The sequence below is a fragment of the Rhynchophorus ferrugineus genome, unplaced genomic scaffold, assembly GCF_030347505.1.
Source record: "Rhynchophorus ferrugineus isolate W39M unplaced genomic scaffold, kcgeb_rfMv2 rfM7, whole genome shotgun sequence".
NCBI classification, from domain to species: domain Eukaryota; kingdom Metazoa; phylum Arthropoda; class Insecta; order Coleoptera; family Curculionidae; genus Rhynchophorus; species Rhynchophorus ferrugineus.
Window position 1 is genome coordinate 13,532,123 of NW_027472586.1, and position 24,231 is coordinate 13,556,353.

Below are 24,231 nucleotides of genomic sequence, written 5' to 3' on the forward strand. Positions count from 1 at the left end.
ACGCGATAGAAATTTCTAATGAACTAATCTGGACCAAACCGAATGTTTCCCCAAGATGTTTATTTGCAATTTAAATTATCCCACTAAGTCGAATTTCCGTTGAATTATTCAAACAACAAGGAACCGATCCTAATGCCGGCGCAAATAATCTGCATTTTAATATTAAATTGCTCGAAATCTGAAGAAATATCCTCGGAGGGGAGGCGATTCGTAATTTTTTCAATCGTCGCAATTACGGATTGTTCAAACTTGTTTACCTCGATGGAGGTCGATAAAATTTCCGGTGAAAAAAAAAATTTTTTGGATTGAAAGTTGTTCTTCGAGTTTAAAGTGATTCATTTAATATGGAAATTTTGTGGTTTTATACATATATTTCGATGTAAATATTAAGGAATTTAAAACGTTGCAAAGATAATTCGGAGTTAATTCCTAACTGATACTAGAGACCGCCCTGTGGTCGAAATGTATTAAATTAGTTATGTTTTTCTCATAGCAGAGTAAAAGGATTAATTTAAAAATGATATGTTACTAAAACGTGTTTTCACAATGATTAAAATATAAGATCAGAAATATGTTTTATATATAACGTTAATTAAAATAATAAATGTCTCTATATAAAAACATATTAAAATATATGCAATATCTCTAGAAATAACACTCACTATCATTTTATAAATTGCGTTTACTTAAATCTAACTTCCATTATCTTTCAATAATCAAGAAAGTATTAGTGAGTGTAATCTACTATACTAACAAAGTGTCATAAGTAAGATTATTTTCTGTAACTGTAACAACTTCAGATCATCAAGCATCATATAAGTAGACATGATTTTTCTTTACTTTTATGTTATTAACTTAAGTATGGAACAATAATTGAAGTAATACATATTTGTATACTAAAACAGAGAATATATGAATAAAATAATTTTAAAATTAATATTTCACTTTGGCATGTATATTAAAACAATAACGAACACAATCAATTGGTAATTTATTTTTTACAATTCAGAAATATATATTAAAGGAATGTAGTTATAATAATTAACTTAATTATTGAGTTTCCAAAACTTAGGTCTATAAAGTAAATAATCTATATATTAACTGGTTTAGCGAAAATTTTGCCTGCCTTTTTGAGGAAAATGACACCTGGAGGCGTGTAATTTAGCACGGTTAAAGCTTATATCGAGGAAGAATATTTAGGCCTAATATTTTTGAAAAAATTTGAAAAAAAAACACAAAACTCCCAAAATAAGCAAACAGGAATGTCTGTGAGTTCGGTGACACAAAATATATAAGCAAACCCTGCGGATAGCCGTGCATGTTAAGAGTTTAGATCGCCGACTATAACCTTCTGGGATCGAAGCTTGCTAGGGGTAAAGGTTTTTTTAAGTTTTTAAAAGAAAATAAACGACAGTGTTCGTTAAATATTTTTTATTAATCTCTTAGAACGTCAACAATCTGCCCTTGGGCAATAAGTATGATTTTCGTTACATAATATAACCATCCTAACATGTAGAAGATCACTTCACCAAGTGATCTGCTGTACAACTTATAATATAAATCTTATTCTAGACACTATTCTAACTTATTTTAAAGTATATCCTGACTTATTCTAAAGATTATTCTGACTTATTCCAGAGATTATTAATTCTCACTATATGTGTCTATTAATCAGTTCGTATGGTAGTTTGAGCCTACTCACTTCACAGTTATCGCACACATTCAACTGTTCGGCGAGTGCATTCGACGATAACTCCCAACACTTTATTCTGAAACCTCTGGAGGATATTTATATTAGATTTGCTAGTAGTACCCCACAGTTCAATACCATGGGCCTAAGTATTGACTTATACAGCAAAACCTTGTTATCTAATGATAATTTAGATTTACGCCCTATCAGCCAATATATTTGGTTTAGTTTAAGCCCAAGCTGTTTGCGTTTTGTCACTACACTCGTGTGATGATAAAACAGCTGTAACGTTACCATATCGTTAAAATTATGTGAGTATTTGTTTTCTACATTTGAAATGACATCAAAATGGAAAGTGAGTAGTTATAACATTACTTTTACTGTTGGATATGCCGATATTGTAAGAATTATTAAAGAGTTATGTCAATTTTAGAATAAAAAACGATTAAGAATTGTATGGTCACGTAAAGTTATATTTCACAATTTTCGAAGAAAAAAATAATGAATGTGTCCCCTTTATCGGTATTTTAAGCTATATAGAGATGTGAAAGAAATAATCGACATATGTGAAAATTTTATCCCACACAGTAGTGATTATTTCTAGATGGTCCCTTTGCTTTCGGTAAACTTTCGGAAACTTTCGCCTGATTTTCCCACATTTTCATTTACAAACGGTCGAGAGGTAAAATGCAATGAAATTACGATGGTCTTTTTTGTTCTGACTCTGGCACTGATAAGAGTTCTAGTAGCTTTTGATTTTTATATCCATTTATAGTTTGTTTACTATTGTGCCGTTCCTATTATGATTATGTACATTAGATACTATGTATGAATCACGGATTTCTTCATAGAGAGGTATGCATACAGAGTCGTTTATATATCGGCACAAGAGTGATCTGTTAAGTGTTTTAACCATACCGTCTCTCTGGGAAGTTCTAAGTAATTTTTTAGGGATTCGTTCGTTAAAATTGAATCTGTAAAGGTTGATATTTGCTGCAACCACTGCGTGGTTGTATAATGTAACTTATTGTCAGGGCTATAAATAAATTTTAAAAGGTTCACAACAGATGGTACTACTGTGTATTAAATCGAATCCGATACAGTTCACTACAGGTATTCAATGACAGGTTTCACTTTTCAGTATGTGTCATTTCGTCGAAGCGTGAACAAAAAGCTTTTTCGATGTATTGAAAATGTCTGAATTTATAACGACCAAATCGCATTTGCAGGAAGTTTTCTTCAATTTGAACTAAATGGGTGTTAAATATTATAGAATGTTGTGTGAAGCTATATCAACCGTACTCTATGGACTCCAGCACGTGAATACTAATATGAAAGTTTTAAAACTGATTATTTTGACATCGACAACAAAGAGCGTTATAAGATGCGAAAGCATTTTTAAGACGATTATTTGAAGGCATTGCTCGATGAAACCATCAATGGCGACCGCTGCCGACTACAATTGATCCGTTTGAGTCGAGCATCGCCCTCGCCCGAAATAAGAGCAAAGATATAAAACAAGTACAAGGAACTATCTCACCCGCCGTATTCCACAGACCCTGTTCCTTCTGATTACTATTTGCTATGACTTATGAGGCGTGACTTGTTTAACCAGCGCTTCACTCCTTATGAAGATACCAAAAAAATGGATGGATTCGTGGATAGACTCAAGGGATGCATCGTTCTTTCGAGATGGAGTCCGTAAAATGCCAGAAAGATGGCAAAAAGTAGATTCATTCGATGGAAAATACTGAGAATGTAATATAATATATCGATTCCTCATAATAAGGCTTCAAATTAAAAACAAATGCTTTAAAACTAATTTATAGGTCTAATATATAATTCCATATAGAGATATATAGAGATGGAACCCGTAAATTGCTATAAAGGTGGCAAAAAGTACCTTCGGTCAATGGACAATACATAGAATAAAATATAATATATCGATTTTCTAACGATAAGGCATCAAATTAAAAACAAATCCTTTAAAACTAATTTATTGACCTAATATGTAATTATATATAGAGATATATACAGATGAAACCCGTAAATTGTCAGAAAGATGGCAAAAAGTAGCTTCGGTCAGTGGACAATACATAGAATAAAATATAATATATCGATTTTCTAACAATAAGGCATCAAATTAAAAACAAATCCTTTAAAACTAATTTATAGACCTAATATATAATTATATATAGAGGTATATACAGATGAAACCCGTAAATTGTCAGAAAGATGGCAAAAATTAGCTTCAGTCAATGGACAATACATAGAATAAGATATAATATATCGATTTCTCAGAATAAGGCATCAAATTAAAAACAAATCCTTTAAAACTAATTTATAGACCTAATATATAATTATATATAGAGATATATACAGATGAAACCCGTAAATTGTCAGAAAGATGGCAAAAAGTAGCTTCGGTCAATGGACAATACATAGAATAAAATATAATATATCGATTTCTCAGAATAAGGCATCAAATTAAAAACAAATCCTTTAAAACTAATTTATAGACCTAATATATAATTATATATAGAGGTATATACAGATGAAACCCGTAAATTGTCAGAAAGATGGCAAAAAGTAGCTTCGGTCAATGGACAATACATAGAATAAAATATAAAATATCGTTTTGTCAGAATAAGGCATTAAATTAAAAAGAAATCCTTTAAAACTAATTTATAGGCCTAATTTATAATTCTAAATATATTAGTTGTTATCGTTACTGGTTGCTTGATAATTTCCGAAAATACAGTATTGATTTTATTCTTTTCAGAAAACTAAAAAGGCTTAACCTGGGTGGCAATGGACTCACTTCTGTTCCTCAGAAATCGTTGGGGATCCTCGACACGCTTAAGAAGCTGGAGATGCAAGAAAACCGCATATCCGAGATAAACGAGGGAGATTTCGAAGGTAAGATTCACGATCGCGTCATCTGTTTAACTGTTGCCCGGAGAAGGCTCCGGTTCATTGCCGCTCTGCCTTCGGCGGTAATCTTTTTTTGTGTGCGTGCAACTCGATGCAATAAACTTTATGGCGAGCCATAAAGAGGGAGCCGTGCAGATTTACCGTCGGGGGTTCGCAGAAGAAAGCATTTTTATTAAGATTAGAGTTGGTAATTGGCATTCAACAGGAAGTGCAATGCATGTGCGTGGAGGAAACACATTTATATTGCAGTAATTCTTTCGCGCTGTTCACTCCTTTTTGTGTCTTTTTTATTCAACAATTATAAGGGCCCGGGGAAAAGATAATATCAGGTTTTTTTCGGGTTATTCATAGGAAACTCAAGAATTAACACTTACTAAATTTTTTAGATGGCAATTCATTAAATCTAATTTCCTAGTTTTAATAATCAACAAAGTATTAATAAGTTTAAATTACTACATCACTGAATTTTATAATGAAAGTATCATAAGCAAGATTATTTTCAGTACTGCAAGAACCTGAAACCATCAAATATAATTGTGTATGTTTTTTATTTACTTTTATTTTAAAATTCTAAACATAGAATATAAAATTTTGAAATACATGTTCGTATGTTAATTTTTACAATATATCAATTATATTAAAGCAATGTATTTGTAATCATGAAACTAACTTTTGACTTCAATAAACTTAGCCCCATAAAATAAATAACTTAAATAATTGATAAAATGTTCAAAGTATAAATTGTTACATATTTATATAGTCTAGTCAAAACAGCAGTGAACCCGCGTGATCTGAATTGATTATGCGATATTGCCACATCAACTTTTGTACCTTTTTTTTGTATTAGTACATTTTGACTTTGACGTCCAACAAAATTCTAATTTAAATAAAATAATTAAACAAGTATGTCATTTCGAGAACAGGTTCCAGCCAAACCGTACTGCATCGATCTCACCAAAAAGTAATCAGAAGATGTGTGGTACATGTGGTTTGTTTGGGTGGAAGAACCCTCCGTTCGCGCTTCAACAGTGTTTGTAGTGTTATCATACACTTGCATTATTTTGGGTTTGTTACTTGCTAACTGACCTTTTCTGTAACAAAACGTCATACAGTTTGTTCAATTGCAACCGCACGACATCTGCAGTAAGAATTTCGTTAGGTTTTAGCAACCCATAGATTAACCGGTGACTCTTTACAGTTGGGACTGTCGTAGAAGGTCCACTTCTAGCAGGCAGCGACATTATGCCACAGTTAAATATTTCTTATACGTTTGACGAGCAACGAAACTGCCACGTTGAAACGGTTTGAAAAACATTTTAAATAAATTCGTGTGGTAGCCATTTATGCACCTTTTTGGAAATGTTATATCATATATATATATATATATATATATATATATATATATATAGAATTTGGCGGCGCACCTTCACTTCTTCAGATTCTAAAGACGTTTGATGGGTCTCGACAACAAAACTTTCGTAAATGCATGATCCATACTTGGCTTTTGTGTACAATGAATAATTCAACAATACCAATCGCAAAACTATTATTTTATTTAGAGCGTTAATGAAAACACTAAACCAAGCTAACTAAACTAACTAATTAGGCTAGTTCTCTCTTCTTCGAAAGCTCTCATAGCGAACTGCCGTTGGAACCCTTTTATTTATTTATTTTTGCTAATTTAGTTTGCCACCTAGTTGCTCACAGTTGACAATTTCAACTGGACTTTCTTGCGAATTAATAAGACTCTTTACTTTACAGTACTTAATTTATTTGCACTAATTACAATTTAAGTGAAGTAAGGCGACCTTTCATATGCGTCTTTCTATCGAGCTTTTTCGACACTGACCTCACGAATTAGCGCGAATTTCGAGTTTTTTTTTTTGATAACATCTTCATTAGATACACATAGTACAATCTTAATTATAAATTAATTTATTACTACATTTCATATGTACTTGGATTAATTTACAAACAAGACGGGTGCGAGAAAATACATCAATATGTATTCCTCAGTTATAAAGTCCTCTGTCCAAGAGCTGCATTGCTGGACAGCTTTAGTGTAATTAGTAAACTTTTTTCGTGTTTCAAGGCGAAATCTTAGATAACTTCGCAAATCCATTTAATTTTCAGGTCATCGTGCAGTTCTTAATTGGTTACATAGCGGTAGATTTTGGTAATCAATCGAAGAATTGTTTTGACAGCGTTGGATGTATAGTATATTTTATTTTTTGAGTGTAACCCCATATTTGCAGGCCATAGGTTAAAAGTGGCTTTATGATTGTCTCATAAATCAACCTCTTTGATTTTAGAACAATTTGAGAGTATCTTCCGGATAACCAGTATAGTTGTTTTATTTTGGTGCTAATGTGTTTTGCGTTTTGTAAAACATGATGTTAGTGGTGAGATTAATGAACTTAATTTAAAAAGTAAATGAGTGAAAAACCTGAAAATCCAGGCCATCATTTTCCATAAGAAGCGTTATGCTCTGCGCGTCTCGCAACTTAAGATCGACACCGCAATAATTCCATGGCTGGATAACGTCACGTACCTAGGTCTTTACTTCGACCGGCGGTTCGGTTGGCATTTCCAAATCCAGAAAGCAATCCAAAAAGGTTCGGGGATAGCAAACCTGCTATCTTCTCTGATCTGCCCTTCTAGCAGACTTCCCATCTCCATCAAATACTTATTTTACAAGATGTTAATTCGGTCCGTACTCCTCTACGGATCTAATGTCTACTTCAAGTTTGTTACACCCAACCAGGTCAAACGGCTTCAAGGTTTCCAAAATAAGCTCATCAGGAGAACATTACACGCTCCATGGTTTGTCAGAAATAATCAAATTCATAGGGAAACTGACACTCCAGAAATCAAGCACTTCATATCTCAATAATTCCACAAACAACAACTCAGCTCAAGTTCTTCTGAAAACGCACTTGTTCGCGAGCTGATCGACATGTTGGGAGCTTAGCACCGCATTACCGCCAAGCTTCCCCATTTTCCAGGCTGAAATGACCTCATCCGTCGCTACATTCATAACTTTTGCCCCCATACAATAGTATCCAGTTGTGTGGTAACACAGGTTCGCGAATCAATGGAATCGTGCCCAATAACGGCTGCCTGATCAGCGGGTGTCATATCCCCAAATTTAATGCAATAGCAGTAGCGATCCACAGGGGTCAACTGTGAGGCGGTTTTGGTTTAGTATATTGGTAAGCCCAGAGGCAGTCCGACATAACCCGGTCCAACTTGTCATTCCAGGGCATGTCTCCGCGACCAGGTACACGTCATGCATTCCACCGCCTGGTTTTTAGGCCAGAAAAATTCACTAAAAAATTTCCCAGTTGTATTCAGACATCCAAGAAAAGAATGAGTACAATGCATTAGTTGCAGAAAATGGGCTCACATTCAAAGCACTTCTGGCGTGAATGGTGTTTGTTTGTTTTTATTTCTATGATGATTTATTATTTATTATATCTGATTTAAACAAAACCTTACCTAATATATATGATTTACGTAAATACTGCTTCTTAGCTAGTTGCGCCACTCGAAGAAGTCACGAAAAATTTAACTGTTGAAGCTGAAAATGTTATATTCCATACACAATAATTCGCTATAACTTGCCTAAATAATGACGCAATACGCACGTTTTTTGCTACCCAGTAGTATATCTTTAGTAATATATCCTATTTTCGTCACTTATCATGACACAACCTTTTTTTTGTAAGGTTATTAGCATTTAAACTGCGTCGAAAGCCCCTGCTAGACATTTTCATGCCCCGATAGTTCCTCTAGGCCTATGCACGCGTGTTCGTGCAGATAAAAAAATTCGATCCTTCTCCCGTTTAAACATCCCAAAATCGGTCGAACCGGCGCTGCATACAAATAAGTCCTTTTCGCTTGATTTTTGTAAAAATTTACGACGGTCGACGGTACGACGGAGGTGGAATTTTCAAAGAATCGCTTTTATGTATCGTTTTTCTTTTCGTGCGAGGGTTTCGTATCACCTCTCGAAATTATTTACGTCCACGTAGTCAGTATAGGTTTAAATGTCTTTAAAAGTGTTGTTGTTTCGTTGTAGCTATGGCCCGAACAACCCCGAAGTGTGGATTATTAAATTTTTAACAAGTTTTCTACTGGTAGGTCGAACATGTTTTACCTGCGTACCTTGAAAAGTAATTACCTCACATATTTCACTATATTCCGAATAAAAATTATTATCAATAGAAAAAGATAAGTAAATATTGTCTATACCAAATCTACTGTCCACCTCGACATGCTATCAAGAAGAAACAATGTTTAAAATTCCTAAGTTATTACTACTATATATTTAAATCCAGTGGGAATCCTGAATATGTGAATTATATGATTACCTGCCAAGCCAAAATAATGGCCTTCAAATACAAATAACATAACATTGGATAAAAAGCAGAGAAGATGAGTCTCAAAATCGAATAACTCTACTGGTTAGTGCCAAATTGGAATTGAAATCCTGGGACATTCGCTTACCAGTCTGCTATAAAACCTATATCAAACTATGGGATTGAACTAAAGTTTAAAACCAACTTATAAACCAACGATGTTAAAACAAAATTACAAATAACTACATGACTATGACCCAGAAATAAAATGGTTTAATGAAACAATATAATTAAATCTCAGCAACATAATAAATAAAAATAACAGTGATATGTTGATTTCTTTTATTCATGAAATAAACGTTGATATATTCAATATTTACAGTATTGACATAAACAGTTAATTTTGTTATCTGATGTGTGAGAATGTACTACTGCTTCTTCGTGGACTTTGCAATAGTACCATTACTTTATATTGTAATATAGAACCGATCCCACAACACTATCCTTTGGAACTTTTTAATTAATTTTGAAATAACTTATCGGGGCATGAAAATGTCTAGCAAGGGTTTTTGGCGCAGTTTAAATGCTTAAAACCATCCAAAAAGGGGTTGTGTCGTGATAAGTGACGAAAACTCGATATATTACCATAGATAAACTATTAGATAGCAAAAAAAGTTGCGTATTGCGTCATTATTTAGGCTGCCGCCTTTACCACTGTGCCAACCAACCTGGCAAATTTGTATTTAAACAATTGTTAAACTTACTAGGGGTCTACTCGCTAGGGTTTGTTTACATTTTTACTCAATATATTATTCTTTATTAATAATTCGACAAGAAATCTTTTAAAAATGCAATATTAAAAGTAACAAAAAATACAATTTACTTATAGTAAACATAAGAGAGGAAATAAATTAAATGCAATAGCCCATATGTCACAAACAATATTAGAGCAAAGTAACGGATAAGAAGGAATTATCAAAATATTATTAGAGTTCAGAAAATTAAAACTGTTAAAGCAGTTCCTGATAAGAAATAAGAAATAAAAATGTTATTTATTAGTATAGGTACTTAGGTTGCATATATACCAAACCAAAGCAAAATTTTGACATCAGGGACAAGAAGATTATAGCTGGCGTTCCGGCCGAGCCGGTTTAGATGCCGCGTCACTAAAACAACAATATGTCTGAAAATAATTTATAATTCAAATAATTCTATTATTCTAGTATTCTATTAACAAGGGTACATTCCTAAAGAGTTAAGCTCTGGAAATACGGAAGGAAATTGGTTTTTTGTCATATCTCTAGACTAGAGTACCTCCTTAAACGAAGATAATTATGCGATGTAAACCATCTCGCTGACCTGATTACCCTTCGTTTGGTGAACGAACATTGTTGCAGCAAACAAGATGCATAGCATAACTTGAGGCAGTTAATTCACTCGGGATACTGGCCTTTTGAGAACTCAATTTGGCGAATATTTCGTGAAGACTTATGTTTACTCCTGAAATTCGCTAACTGCGTTTTGATGCAGCTAGAAGTTTACTGCAACGTGGATGGAAAATCAGATCTGACGTCAATATATTGTCGGCGAATTAGCGGTTGATAACACATCTTACAAATCTTGAATTGGCCATATGAAGAAGCTTGAATAAAAGGGCCTCATTAACGAAGAAATGCAAAACATTAGTCACCAATTACGAAATAAAAATCTCAACACTCTCAAATGTAATGTAATAACAGGTGGGACAAAGATCCCGCTACCATTTTGATAGCGCGCTATCTTATTTATATGACCTTTAGCTCAGTTTCGCTTTAACCATTGTGATGTGTAGACGTCCAAATTTTGATATGGATAAATATAGGCCACAAGAACGAGCAGAAATAGTGCCAACATTTATTGAAAAAGCCGAATCGTCCAGTGCCTCACAAAACCACATTTTATAGTTTACATGCGAATTTTCGACAGTACGGTACGACAGCAGACATGCCTCGTTCTGGAAGATAACGGACGTCTCGTAACGCTGAAAATGTAGTTCCGGTGCGCGATAGTGTTGCAGAGTCTCCAAAAACATCAACCCGGAGACGTGCTTCCCAGTTATACATTTCCGCATGCAGTTTAAGGCGCACTTTAAAAACTGATTTGAAAATGTTCCCGTACAAATATCAATTAGACCAAAAATTGTTACTGAGAGATCTTGATCAAGGACTGGAGCACAGTAAAGCAATCCTAAGACTAAGTAAAAAAGCCCATCTTCTCAGTGGCCACGTCAATAAACAGAACAGTCGGTTTTGGGGAACACAGAATCCTCAATTAATTCATGGATCATCATTGCATCCACTAAAAACAGCCGTATGTTGTAATATTCATGCTGAAAACATCAGTGGTGCGTATTTTGTTAAAATGCCCAATATTGCAGTTACTGTTACTCCTGAACGGTACCAAAACACGATTCGAAATTTTATTGTGCCTAAAATGGATCCATCATGATGGGGCCACAGCACACATAGCTCGTTAAATGATTCAATTATTGAATGACATTTTTCCACGAAGACTAATTTCGCGAAGTGGCGATTTAGCATAGCCAGCCAGATCTACCGATTTAACTGTACCCGACATTTTCTTATGGGGTTCTTTAAAATCAAAATTTTATGTGAATAAGTTTCAAATTATTCAACATCTTAAAGACAATATTCTTCACGAAATTGAAGAAATTTATTCTTAGATGTTGCAGAATGTCATGAAAAATGCCTTAAAAATTGTCGAAAGTTGCGAAGCATGTTCGCCATTTAGCCCATATAATTTTTCAATCATAACGAAAAAAAATGTAACGGCCAAATAATTTTTTTATGAAAACCAAACTTACTTATCTTTTCTTTGGGCAAATTTATAGGCAATCAAAATGATAGCGGGACTTTCTCCCCACGCTGTATTATCACATTTGAATCAAGAATTCTGTTACCTTGTATCAGTCTTTATTTTTTAAGCACTATCAGAAAAGTAGCAAAAATGTTTCATTATTTTTTTAAAAACAGAACTATTATATTACCCTAGAGTAAAAGGTAAAAGTAAATGTATCATGTTTCCTATGTTTTCATGCCCTAGGCCGGTGTGCTGATGCATCATTTTGTTAATGGTTTATTCTATAAATAGAATCAACACTCCGACGACCCTATATTTTCTAGCAATAGAGAAATAAAATTGGAGCTTTAAAATATTGACGGGTTAACTTAACTTGATTGAATTTCATTTGTCATTTGTTGATAGTCAGGGTAATGGTTTGAAATTAAGCATGTCTGAATATAATAAATCATATAAATGTTTTAACATAACTTTTAATTCGTTAAATAGCGTAATATAGGAAACGATCTGGATATACCGTTCAATAATGTTGTTAAATAAGTTAGAGGAATATATATCTCAATGACATGACAAAAATTATAATCTGAACATTTACTTGTTTAATGCATTTTCTAAAGTACTAGAAATAAAGAAACTAAAGATTTTTGTAATAATAGCTCTAATTAAACGGTTAATATTAAAGTACACTCTAGCACTATGCTCTCTGCGCTTATCTACGAACATTACACTACATCAGTCGTTGAGCCATAATGCCTTGATACTAACATGGTGAAGAAACAGTTGTTAATGGTTTTGGACAAGTTTTCTAATGGCTTGGTTAACAGTGTCCGTTTGCAAGTCTAAATAATTAGTATTATGACCACCGAATAGTTGATTCTGAAACAGCTGAGTTAAGCCTAAGCTGCTTTTTTTGACGCAAATCTCTATGTGGTTGGCATATGGTCATATGAGCTTAGCGATTTGTTTATGAAACAGTCCGATATTATACGGTATGGCAGATCAGAATTTCTTGCAAATAGCAATTCTTCAAATTATTAGTTATTTTAAATTTTTAATATCCAGATTTTTCTTCTTTACACGAACTCTGGAAGTAAATGCGAAAAGCACCCACAAAATATTGCAAGTAGTAGATGTAATTATGTGCTATTGTTTATAAAGTGTAAAAGTGACGTTGCAAAGACTATTAATAATACCAAATGGGATTTGAAATAATATTTGAGAGAAAATATAATATAGAAGGACACCCTGAAAATAGGACAGCTATTTCACCTTAAACCAAACCCCATCAGACATGAGAGATCAGAACACATAAGGAGAAAATAATACATTAAAATAATTTTATAAGAATATCGGTAAATAAGTCATTCATATAGTAATAAATCTGTTGTTTTTTGTGCATCTTAGGTGGAAAATATGATAAAGATTTAAGTTAAAGATTACCTAATAGCCTAATATTGATGAAACAATGCAGACAAACTAAGGAAATATAAACTGGATGGAATACAAAATTAATATAATAGATAATTAAATTAATTTAAAATTAGGTACTTTTAAGGTGTCTTTCTGTGTAAAATCATCTACCATAGATCCTGCATCATTTAGAAACACTACTTTTGATAATATCTGGAAGTTCTTTTAGAGATTTTTATATAAAAATATCGGCAAATAAGTATTTTTCATCTACTGTGAATGTAAAGTTTTATTTTAAATTTTATGTGGAAAATGCGATCGCCTAAATGATAAATATTTCTTAATGTCTCATATCGATAAAATAATGAAATAATATAATAAAATTAAACGAATGTAAACTAGAACACACGACCAACAGAAAAAATTGTTTGAGAAGTCTTTTAAATTCAGATTATGAGTCTTAAGGTGCCTGTCTGTGTAGTTATCAGGGTTACCAGTGCCAATTTATCAAATTCCCTAATGATACAAGTCAAATTGCAGAGAACAATTTACAGCTGTGAAAAATTTTTCACGTATGATTTTCATAATTTTTAATTTTGGAAACTACCCGCGGATATTTAAGAATATTCGCTTTACCTCTTCATCATTGTCTATCAATGTTATCTTCGTAAAGTTCAAGCCCATGTGAGTATGAGTTATATATTCTCATCTTTTTTTTAAATTTCTATACTTTCTCCAGCTTTTAATCTAATATATATTTTGTTTAACCCTACAAAATAAGTGGAATTATAGAAATCAGTGTTTGAAATATTAGCACAGAACATGAGTTTAGCAGAGTTTCTACATCTAGATTTAATTTTGTATAGAAGGGATGTTTCTCATTAAATCAGCAAGATATTGAAATTAATTAACAATGAAACTATATAATACATGTGATTTAAAGATATCACAGTGAACTGGTTGTTCATTGTAATCGGCATTTCTTGGGTAATCTGCGACAGATCAGAAAAGGCTGCTTCTGTCAAATAGGTACTGCTCCAACCCACGATCTACACACGCTTCTAGCGAGAGCCACCGAGTTTGATCTGATACGAGACTGTTGTGAATATCCGCTTGAAAAACTTTTTGAAACTTTAAAATTCAGACTCCTATGTGAACTGACTGAAGTGAGCTTCAATAGAACTCGAAAAGTCGAAAAGACATTTCGAGGTAATTTAAGACAACCGTTAGATGACGATGTTAAAAGTGATGTGCTAGAGTACAATTTTATTACCGATTGCTAATATAATATGTTGTTATTACTACTAAAACTGTGAATAAATTGAGAAAAATATTTTGTAGAATTCAAATATGGTATTGAAGAATGGACAGTACTGGAATATGGGGGGTTGTTGAAAAATATTTTGAAATAATTATGTAGGCATTTGGAAATTTTCTTCCGTAATCAACATAAGATTCCCCGAAGATTGGGAAATTACCCACAAGTTGGCAACGCTGGGTTTTATTTACTAGAGACCCTTCGCCATTTCCTCAAAATTATAAAATTACTTTTTATAATGTCTCGATTCAGTTGATGTTTGTTCCGTTTACACATCATTGTGCAGAAATGTACGCGTATGCGTGTTTCAAATCATTAGTACCTTTCAAAATATAAGGAAAAAATGAATACTTATTTGTATTCAGCGTTCGTCCGACTATATTGGAAAGTGTAACCGAAAAAAAGGTTCACATATTTATGCATATACATATACATGCAAGCCTAGTAAGACATTATATAGCGTGCTTTATTTACTATGAAGCGTTCTAAGAAGTCGATATTGACACAGACTGTTTATAGAGTCACGATTCTTTTTATCTTGTTTCTCTGAATTATTTAGTTTGAACGCAAGTTTGTTTTCTGTACAAAGTTATAGGATGTTTTGTATCATATTTACGATGATATCGAAGAGAAAATTTGCGTTACCATATTTGGTGGTTTTACAGATCATTACTTGTAGGTACGATGAATAACATTTCCACTAGAATGTAGAGGATAAATAAAACAATATGAAGATCAAGCAACATAATACACCTTGTTGTTGCATGTTGGCAATACTGCTTCCATGTTAGTCTTCCAGATTATATTTCAGGGTTCATACGCTTTGTTCTGCGACGGTTAAAACAACTGTTCGGTCATATGTGTGAAAACAGATTAATTAACACAGATAGCATAGATAACATAGTGTAATTGAGAGAGACCGACGAATATAAAAAGTATTGTGACCTGATGACATAAAATTGATACAGCGGCAAAAGTGACAGCAGAGCTGGCTATTCACGTGAATGTATGGAAAAGCTAAGGATTCCAAAACCCTTTATAATGAAAGCCCTCAAACGACTGTGAAAGAGGTAGTGCAAAGCTTATAAAACTTAAACACTTGATGATTGCAAGAAAGTGGTACAGTCCGATGAATCATGCTTTATATTGTTTCCTACAAATGCTAATGTATATGTATTGAAAACCAATGTATATTTATTTATCAAGCCTGGGGGAGATTAACAGGTCAACTGAAAAGTCCCCGGCCTGACACATAGATGGCGCATAGCTGACACATAGATGGCGATTAAATCCATGTTTTTTTAGTAAATAATATCTGTATAAATTTGATAGATGTCGCATCATTAGTTTGTGAATTATAGCATTTTGAGTGAAGCAATTTTTGTTATTGTGAAAAAAATGGATAAAAAGGAATTTCGCGTGTTGATAAAATATTGCTTTTTGGAAAAATACAGTTGAAGCAAAAACTTTACTTTATGCTGAGTTCCGGACACTGCCCCAGGAAAATCAACCATCAAGGATTGGTATGCTAAGTTTAGACGTGGTGAAATGAGCACCGAAGACGGTGAACGCAGTGGATGCCCAAAAGAGGTTCTTACCGACCAATAAAATTAAAAAATCCACAAAATGATAAGAAAGCTCTGTGCAAAGTGGGCATCGCGCGAGCTTACTTTTGACCAAAACATCGACAAGTTGGTGATTCGCAGCAATGTTTAAATATGTAACAGTGGATGAAACATAACTCCATCATTTCACTCCTAAGTCCAATCGACAGTCATCCGACTGGACTGCATACGATGAACCCGCTCTGGCAAAGTTATGGCGTCTGTATTTTCGGATGCGCATGGAAAAATTTTCATTGACTACCTTGAAAAAGGAAGGCCCATCAATAGCGACTATTATATAGCGTTGTAGAAACTTTTGAAGGACAAAATCGCCGAAAAAACGGCCGCATTTGAAGAACAAGAAAGTTCTGCTACACCAAGACAATGCACCGTATCACATGTCACTGAAAACGATGGAAAAAATTCATAAATTGGTCCTCGAAATGCTTCCTCATCCACCGTATTCTCTAGATCCAGCGACTATTTCCTGTTCTTAGATATCAAAAGAATGCTCGCTGGGAAGAAATTTTCGTCGAATGAAGAGGTGATCGCCAAAACTGAGGCCTATTTTGAAGCAAAGGACAAATCGTTCTACAAAAATGGTATCGAAATTGGTATGTATCACCCTTGAAGAGAATTATGTTGAAAAAAAAATGTGTTTTACTATGGTAGGCCGGGAACTTTAACTTTTCCTTTTACCTGTTATGTGACGGTCTTACCGTTTATTTTCCAGTTAGTATTTAGTTTTTGGATAAGTGTTACTAATGGGTGATGGAGTTGACTTGATTTAAGACTTTCCAAAGAGCTCATTGAATTAAAGGCGATAAATATTACATTATTTTCTTGTATGTTTTGTACACCCTTCACTGCTTTAGAGATGGCTAGCACTTCTACTGTTAATGTACGCTGAAGAGGGGATTTTGAAATGCTTTTCTGATAGCGCTGAAACTAAACAAGCGCCCACATATTCGTTGCTCTTGGATCCGTCTGTGAACATAAAGAAGTGTTCAGAATTTTTTCAGTTCTAAATTGGTGTACTAGCTTTTTCTTGGGAAGGTTCCTCATGGAGAGATCAATTGATACCAGCTATAGATGCCAGAGGGGTGATGCCACGCTTCATAATTTTCCGTGTCATCCTTGCGCAGGAGCCATGCTAATCTTCTTTATATCTTTCCAATTTTGGTATATGTACCGTCGAAGCCAGTACTTATTTTGAAACTGTTTTATGACTTGCTGCGTTAATACTTTACTTCATCCGTCTTTCAACTGTTTGGAATGAAAAACTTTTGACGAGTTTCTGATGATGGAATTTAATGCTCATCCTAAATGGCGACATATTTTCGACGAGAAAAACAACAAGAACATTCCGCGTGTGTCGTCCTTTTTTTTTGCTTTTTTAATTTCACATTTCGCATAATATGTTTCAGTTGGTGTACTAAAATTTCGTTTACGATCAGCCGAGCAACGAAATAAACGAGAAAAATTGCGACACGGCCAAAAAGAAATAAAAGTGGGACAGCGGGATACATACCGACTCCATTGTCTTTCTGTTGTCTTTGTGCACGGAACCGTAGGAAAATGCTGGGAAATAATAAAATTAGGTTTTTATTAATCTCCCAAAGAAAACCGGACTTTTTGTTGCGCAACCTATCGACGGTTGTTTGAGTTAAATGCTACATTATTGAGTGATATTTTGTCAGCACTCTGTGACTAAGGACGATTAAATTGATGTTTGTTTTTAAAAATTATTGAAAACACTTATTTTTTATTTGTTCTGTATCAAAATTATTGCTTATTGGCTGACTAATACTTTTAATTGAAGTAATAACATATTTTCACATCAATCGGCGACCGTACTTGCTTGGTCTAACACCATGTGATATCTACGTATACAGAAAATGTTTTTTTCCAATGAAATTAAATAGTTATACTGATGTGGAAATCGTATGAGTTGGAATCGTATGTTGTAACTTCTCCCTAATTACACTTCTTTGTCGGCAATTTAAATAATGGACATTACAATAAAAATTGAAAATTAGATGATAGTACACTAATTTATTAGCGTTTTGGAAATTATTAGTACGAGGCGAAATCAAATATAAACTGTATTCTTACTACGTAGCTTAAAACCTATGTAGGATACATTAAAAATAATCATAGCCGGCTTGGTGGCGCAGTGGTAAAGGCGATAGGACGGTCCTCCTACTGTTGCGATAGCCGCAGCTTGGAATCCTGCTGGGGCATGGTCGTAAACTTATGTTTGTGATTGTTTAAAATTTGTGATTGTCCTAGGCAAGAGTGTAAAATCCGACAAGGAAATGATCCCAGTCACGCCAGTAACCGGGCTGGGTAAGACCGGATGTCTTCCGGGATGATTTCTAAAGTTGGCCACTCGCCAGTCGGTAGGCTTAATGATGAGGACCGTGGTTCGGAGCCCACTTTAAACTGTAGGTCCAGTCCAGATAAACCCACAGTTGATAAAAGGAGACTTTAAAATATATTTTTTAAAAAATCATGCTGGCACGAGCGTCCCGAGTGGTGGAAATATTTGAATATTCTCAGTATTGCTTGAGACGTCATGGGTCCCTTTGTGCTGTCTTGTTTATAACCAAACTTCTGATATCGGCAAAGTACAGTCGTCAAGACGTAAATTATACTCTGTATAATTTTTTAAAATAAAAGGTAATGTGCATAAGTTTTATATCAATCTATATATACCATACAGATATAAATATATAGTAAAAATGACGTTTAAGTAAGATGACATTAATTTATGAAACATTTTAAAGGAGGTAAAAAGAAATATACGGATATAAAAATAATAACACTATAAAACAATGAGAATTAACTACGCCATAAAGAATTTATTAAACTACCACATATTTGAGTGTATAATACTACAAATGTAATATATATAAATAAAATTTTATAACATCCTTGTAGATACATACCTTTATACTTCTCACACTAATTAGTAATTAATTACATTACAATAAAAGTTGCAATAGAGCATTGTTCTAAATAAAGGCAAGGTTATTTTATGGAAAAATGGCTTAGCCACTAAAAAACCACCACCATATTTAATGAAATCAAGGACACAAGTACCTAAAAACTCCATGATGTTAATATTTTGTGTTTTTTAAGTATTTTCAAGTAGTGCCTTTCAAATATTTTCTTTTATTTCTTATTAGATGTCCTTTTCTCTTCTTTAATATTTTGGCAGATTTCCTTATCAACAAATCATACAGCTCTAGCAAGTACAATACTTTCCCAAATAGCTACTTTTTCAGGCCTAGTGGTATGCAATATTTTCTTCCACTTTTGCAATTCCTATAAATTGGACGATTAATTGAATTTACTTAAATATATAATTCCTTATTACATTGTCAAAATTCAGTTGTAGTATATTATTCTGAGATTCATATTGGCTACTTGTACTTGCTTCAATATTGAGTCTTATACCATTCTTTAAAAAAATACTTATATAGACAGACTGAAATTAATTTTTTGCCTGTAGGCAGAAGTGTTATATAAGCATTTAGTAAGCATTATATATAAGCATTTAAGAGTTATGCCTTCTTGACTTATCGTGGTTTACCTAAAATTCATTCGTGAGATAACAATGACATCGATACTTTTATGGAAATTACTACCTTGACAATTACTCCTTATACAGTTGTATGTTAAGATTCTTGACTTCTTGAAAGTTCTTGTTGCCTGAAAAACTTTTTAAACAATAATATGCCCTGTGACTTCCAACTCTCAAAGCCTTCCAATTCTTAAAATATAGATTAGATTGTTTGACATCTGTATTATGGATCCGACAAAGATACTGCAGAAATTCAGAAAATCATTAAGTTGAGCGCACAGAGAGGGCAGATGATTCTTTTTGTCATCGGTTTTAGTTGTGCGCCAAGCTCATGGTGAAATTTTCGCATATGTCTGCTTTTTTTTCTTGCTGCTAAGTATGTCTCATTACAGCCTTGCATATTAATTTACTTTCACTGCAAAATTTAATTAATTTATCCTATTTGCAGCAACTGAAACTAAACTTACCTTTGACTCTCCATATTTGTAAATCCTGTTAAAACGCTGAAGTGTTAAATTAAAACGCGTTCTTTTTAAGTAAAAAGGAACATCAAAAAATTACTTTGTAAAAATCCATATCAAACGCTTTAATAGTTAAACAAATAAATGCCCAACATTAGATCAGAGCAATACCGTTTATCGCCATTTCTTTTGAGGAATACTTAGCTCACTGTATTCTGAAGTATTGCCAAATCTAAAGACAAGGACTATATATTTTACTAAATAACAAAAAACGTACCTACTCTATTATTTTCTATTTCAAATCAAATTGTACACGATAATTTCGGAAAGTCTGCCCAAATAAATGATTTTTCTAAAATATATTACATCCATAAAGCAGTTATTTCATGTGGAATGAATTTTTTTTAATTTTGCTACACCACTTTATCTTTTGGAATATCTGAATTATTGTAATGTGATAATTAAAACAAATTGCTCGACAGCTAATATCTAGGAATGGAATCTTCTAATGGTGTTAGAATTTTACTATTAATATTATAACAAAAACAAGCAAGCAACTCTATAAAATATGTTTTAATTGTTTCTGTAGCTCTGTAGAGAAATTGGTGAATTATATTTTATTCAAAGGAAAAAGATTTGTTGGCTATATTTTTGGATCTGGCATAAGGGACCCATGTGTAAACTTCATAAAATATTACCAAAGCAATTCATTGAACTCTTAATCTCCCACATCTTAGTATGTATGTAACATACTGTTACAGTTAAACAAAAAAAGCATACTCAACAAGTAAATAAATAAAACCAAGTGTATCGCAAGGCAGTGTTTTGGGCCCTGTTCTAACCCTACTACTCTTTACATGTTACACTCCACAAATAAAAAATATTACTATAGCTAAATTTGCTGATAACACTGCGGTACTTGATCTTGGAGACATTAGCCAAGAGGCAAACATAAACTGAAATATGTAAGTAATAATATACTCAAGTGGACTCCGGTATAGAGAATAAAACTCAACGAGAGTAAATTAGTGAATTTTAATTTAATTATAACTAAATTGTTAATAAAATGTTGTGAAAAACATGGATAAAAAGGAATTTCGCGTGTTGATAAAATATTGTTTTTTCGAAGAAAAAAATACAGTTGAAGCAAAAACTTGGCTTGGCATCAGCGTTTCCGGACACTGCCCCAGGTAAATCAACCATCAACGAATAGTATGTTAACTTTAGACGTGGTGAAATGCGTACCGAAGACGGTGAACGCAGTGGACGTCCGCAAAAGGTTGTTACCGACAAAAACATTTAAAAAAACATAAAATTATTTGGGTGACCGTAAGACACTCTAAAGATATCAACTTAACTTGAACATCATATTATTCACAAATACTTCTGACCAAAAACAGCGACGAATTGATGATTCGGAGCAGTGTTTGAAAATGATCAAGCCTAATAAACCCGAGTTTTTGCATCGATATGTGACAATGGATGAAACATGGCTCCATCATTTCACTCCGAAGTCTGATCGACAGTCATCCGAGTGGGAAAACGTAACAGTCGGCTGGCCAGGTTATGGCGTTTGTATTTTGAGATACGCATGGAATAATTTTCATTGACTACCTTGAAAAAGGAAGAACCATCAACAGCGAATGTTACATAGCGTTATTGGATCGTTTGAAGGACGAAATCGCTGAAGAATGGCCGCATTTTAAGAAAGAAAGTGCTACTTCACCAAGACAGTGCACACTGTCACAAGTCAGTGAAAACGATGACAAAACGCCATGAATTGGGCTTCGAATTGCTTCCTCATACGGTGGATGGATTCTCCAGATCTGGCCCCCAGCGACTATTTCCTGTTCTCATATCTTAAAAGAATGCTCACTGGGAATACTGTTTTGTCGAATGAAGAGGTGATCGTCGAAACTGAGGCCTATTTTGAAGCACAGGATAAAAACATACTGCAAAAATGGTATTGAAAAGTTGGAGGGTCGCTATAATCAGTGTATCACCTTTGAAGGGCATTCCATTGAATAAAAAACGCATTTTGGCAAAAAAATGTGTTTTACTTTGCTAGGCCGGGGACCTTTCTATTGACCTGTTATACAAATAAATATGACTCACGTTATTATCCCATACAGTAACAACGCTAAGTACCTTGTAATGAATCTTGGCGCAAAACTTCGATGGCAGGGGCACATAAAAAAGAAAATAAATAGAAAGAGAAAAGAAATAGAAATAGTCGAAAAAATAGCCGATGTACCATATCATCTGGTTTCTACAAATCGAAAACATTAAAGTCATAATTCCCCAGAAATTACATTTAATGGAATGAAAAGTATAATATCGTCACTTTCTTTGGTTGGACTAATATAACAAAAATAATATCAAATTATTGTTTTAACAATTACCTTAGTAATATATTTGTTGGCGTTTCTTATCTATGTTCATTTTTAGTTCATCTTTCACTTTTACATAATCAACTTTGCTGTAACTTGTAAAACCTATCTACTAGCCATCAGTGTAGCTTTTATTTGAAAGTATTACTACTAATATCACTACTTCACATTACGTCCCATCATAGGGTCTCAAGTATATCGATTTGTATGATTAATGTCATAAAGTAAGAACAAACTCTTCATTGATAAAGTGATATAGTTTTAAAATCCATTCTCATAACACCATTCAAACTTTGATGCTATTGGAGGAATTAAGCTAAGATCAGGTGAATTAGAAATTGTCAAAGATAAAGAAGATTTTTAAGACATCACCAGAATGCTTCAAGAACGAATTGTAGAAAATTTTCTTCTGGGTGGAAAACACTTTCTTGACTGGCTCAAATTAATTAATTACCTTATTCAAGTGTAATTAATTCTGAATACTAATTATTAATAATAGTCTTTTTTTACAGGTCTCAAGAATTTAGATTCTCTTGGTTTGGCCCACAATAAGCTTCGAAATGTCCCATCGAGAGTTTTCTGGCATCTCAACCTGCTTAACTCCTTGGAGTTGGATGGTAACACTATCGATACCATCGATAAAGATGCCTTCGCTGGATTGGAAGGTAAGATAGTCAAAACTTTTAGTATAAAGTTAATATTTTCTACAAAAAAAATGAAGAAGTATATATTTGGAGTGTGCGCAGAAATTCAGGTTTTTAATATGTTAATTTTTATCATAAGCTTCTTTCAAGAATCTTTTAGTGAGTATTATAAAATAGGGAGTTTTCTAAAAATTGTATTATTAATCAGGACTCAAATTGCATCCATAGTTATCAAAGGATGAACAAAATTCTTATAGTTCTTTATAGATAGTTTTTCTCAATAAACCGTACAGAGATACAAAGTATAACAATATATTTTTTTATATTTAATTATTACATTGTTACTAGTCGTTTCCGACTAACCTACAATTTGTCTTTATGATAACTTAAATCTAGGTATATAACTAGGGGGACCCATCAGCCATATCTCAGTCTCTGGCGAAATAATGTTTATACATGTCACTGCTGTATTTTTTATTATATGCACCTCACTACGCAACACTATACAAGATCAGATGGTTTGATTCTTTTGAGTCTATATCCTATTCTGGTGGTATCCAAAAGCTGCAATGCATCAATATTCTCATTAGAAAGGAGTCTTTCCTCATGCCCCTCTGCAATTGATCTTGATTTTTTAACTGACCGTGGGTATCCGATTTTGTCGATGTAGGTAATCAATCCTAAAGTATTTAGGTGCGTCAGAATACCACTCAGGACTTTGTTCTGAACATTTTTTATTTTGTTTCCGTATGTCCGTATGTCCATATAGGCTTCAGTATTTGCTTATATAATGTCAATTTATTATGAACTGATAATTGTGATTCTCTTCCAATTAGCCAGTGCATTTTCCTATATTTAAATTCCAGTTTTTTCTTTTCTTCGCTATATGTTCCTTCCAGCGGTTTTTTCAGGTTTTATATCAAGATTAATTCCGAGATATTTAGCGTTGCTGCTATATGGAATGATATAAT

At 33.3% G+C, this 24,231-nt stretch overlaps 1 protein-coding gene and 1 non-coding gene across 3 annotated transcripts in view; one reads left to right on the forward strand and one right to left on the reverse strand.

Moving 5' to 3' along the window:
* The window catches only part of LOC143199935 (uncharacterized), a 240,421-nt gene that overhangs the window by 197,685 nt on the left and 18,505 nt on the right, over positions 1–24,231 (forward strand). For both annotated transcript variants that reach the window (XM_076410093.1, XM_076410094.1), the window contains exons 5-6: positions 4,473–4,609; positions 23,129–23,281. In XM_076410093.1, the coding sequence (XP_076266208.1) occupies positions 4,473–4,609; positions 23,129–23,281 (290 nt within the window). The remainder of the gene's footprint in view (positions 1–4,472; positions 4,610–23,128; positions 23,282–24,231) is intronic.
* Positions 17,277–17,383, reverse strand: LOC143200385 (U6 spliceosomal RNA). Its single transcript, XR_013006714.1, has one exon. It is a non-coding gene; the product is annotated as a U6 spliceosomal RNA (small nuclear RNA).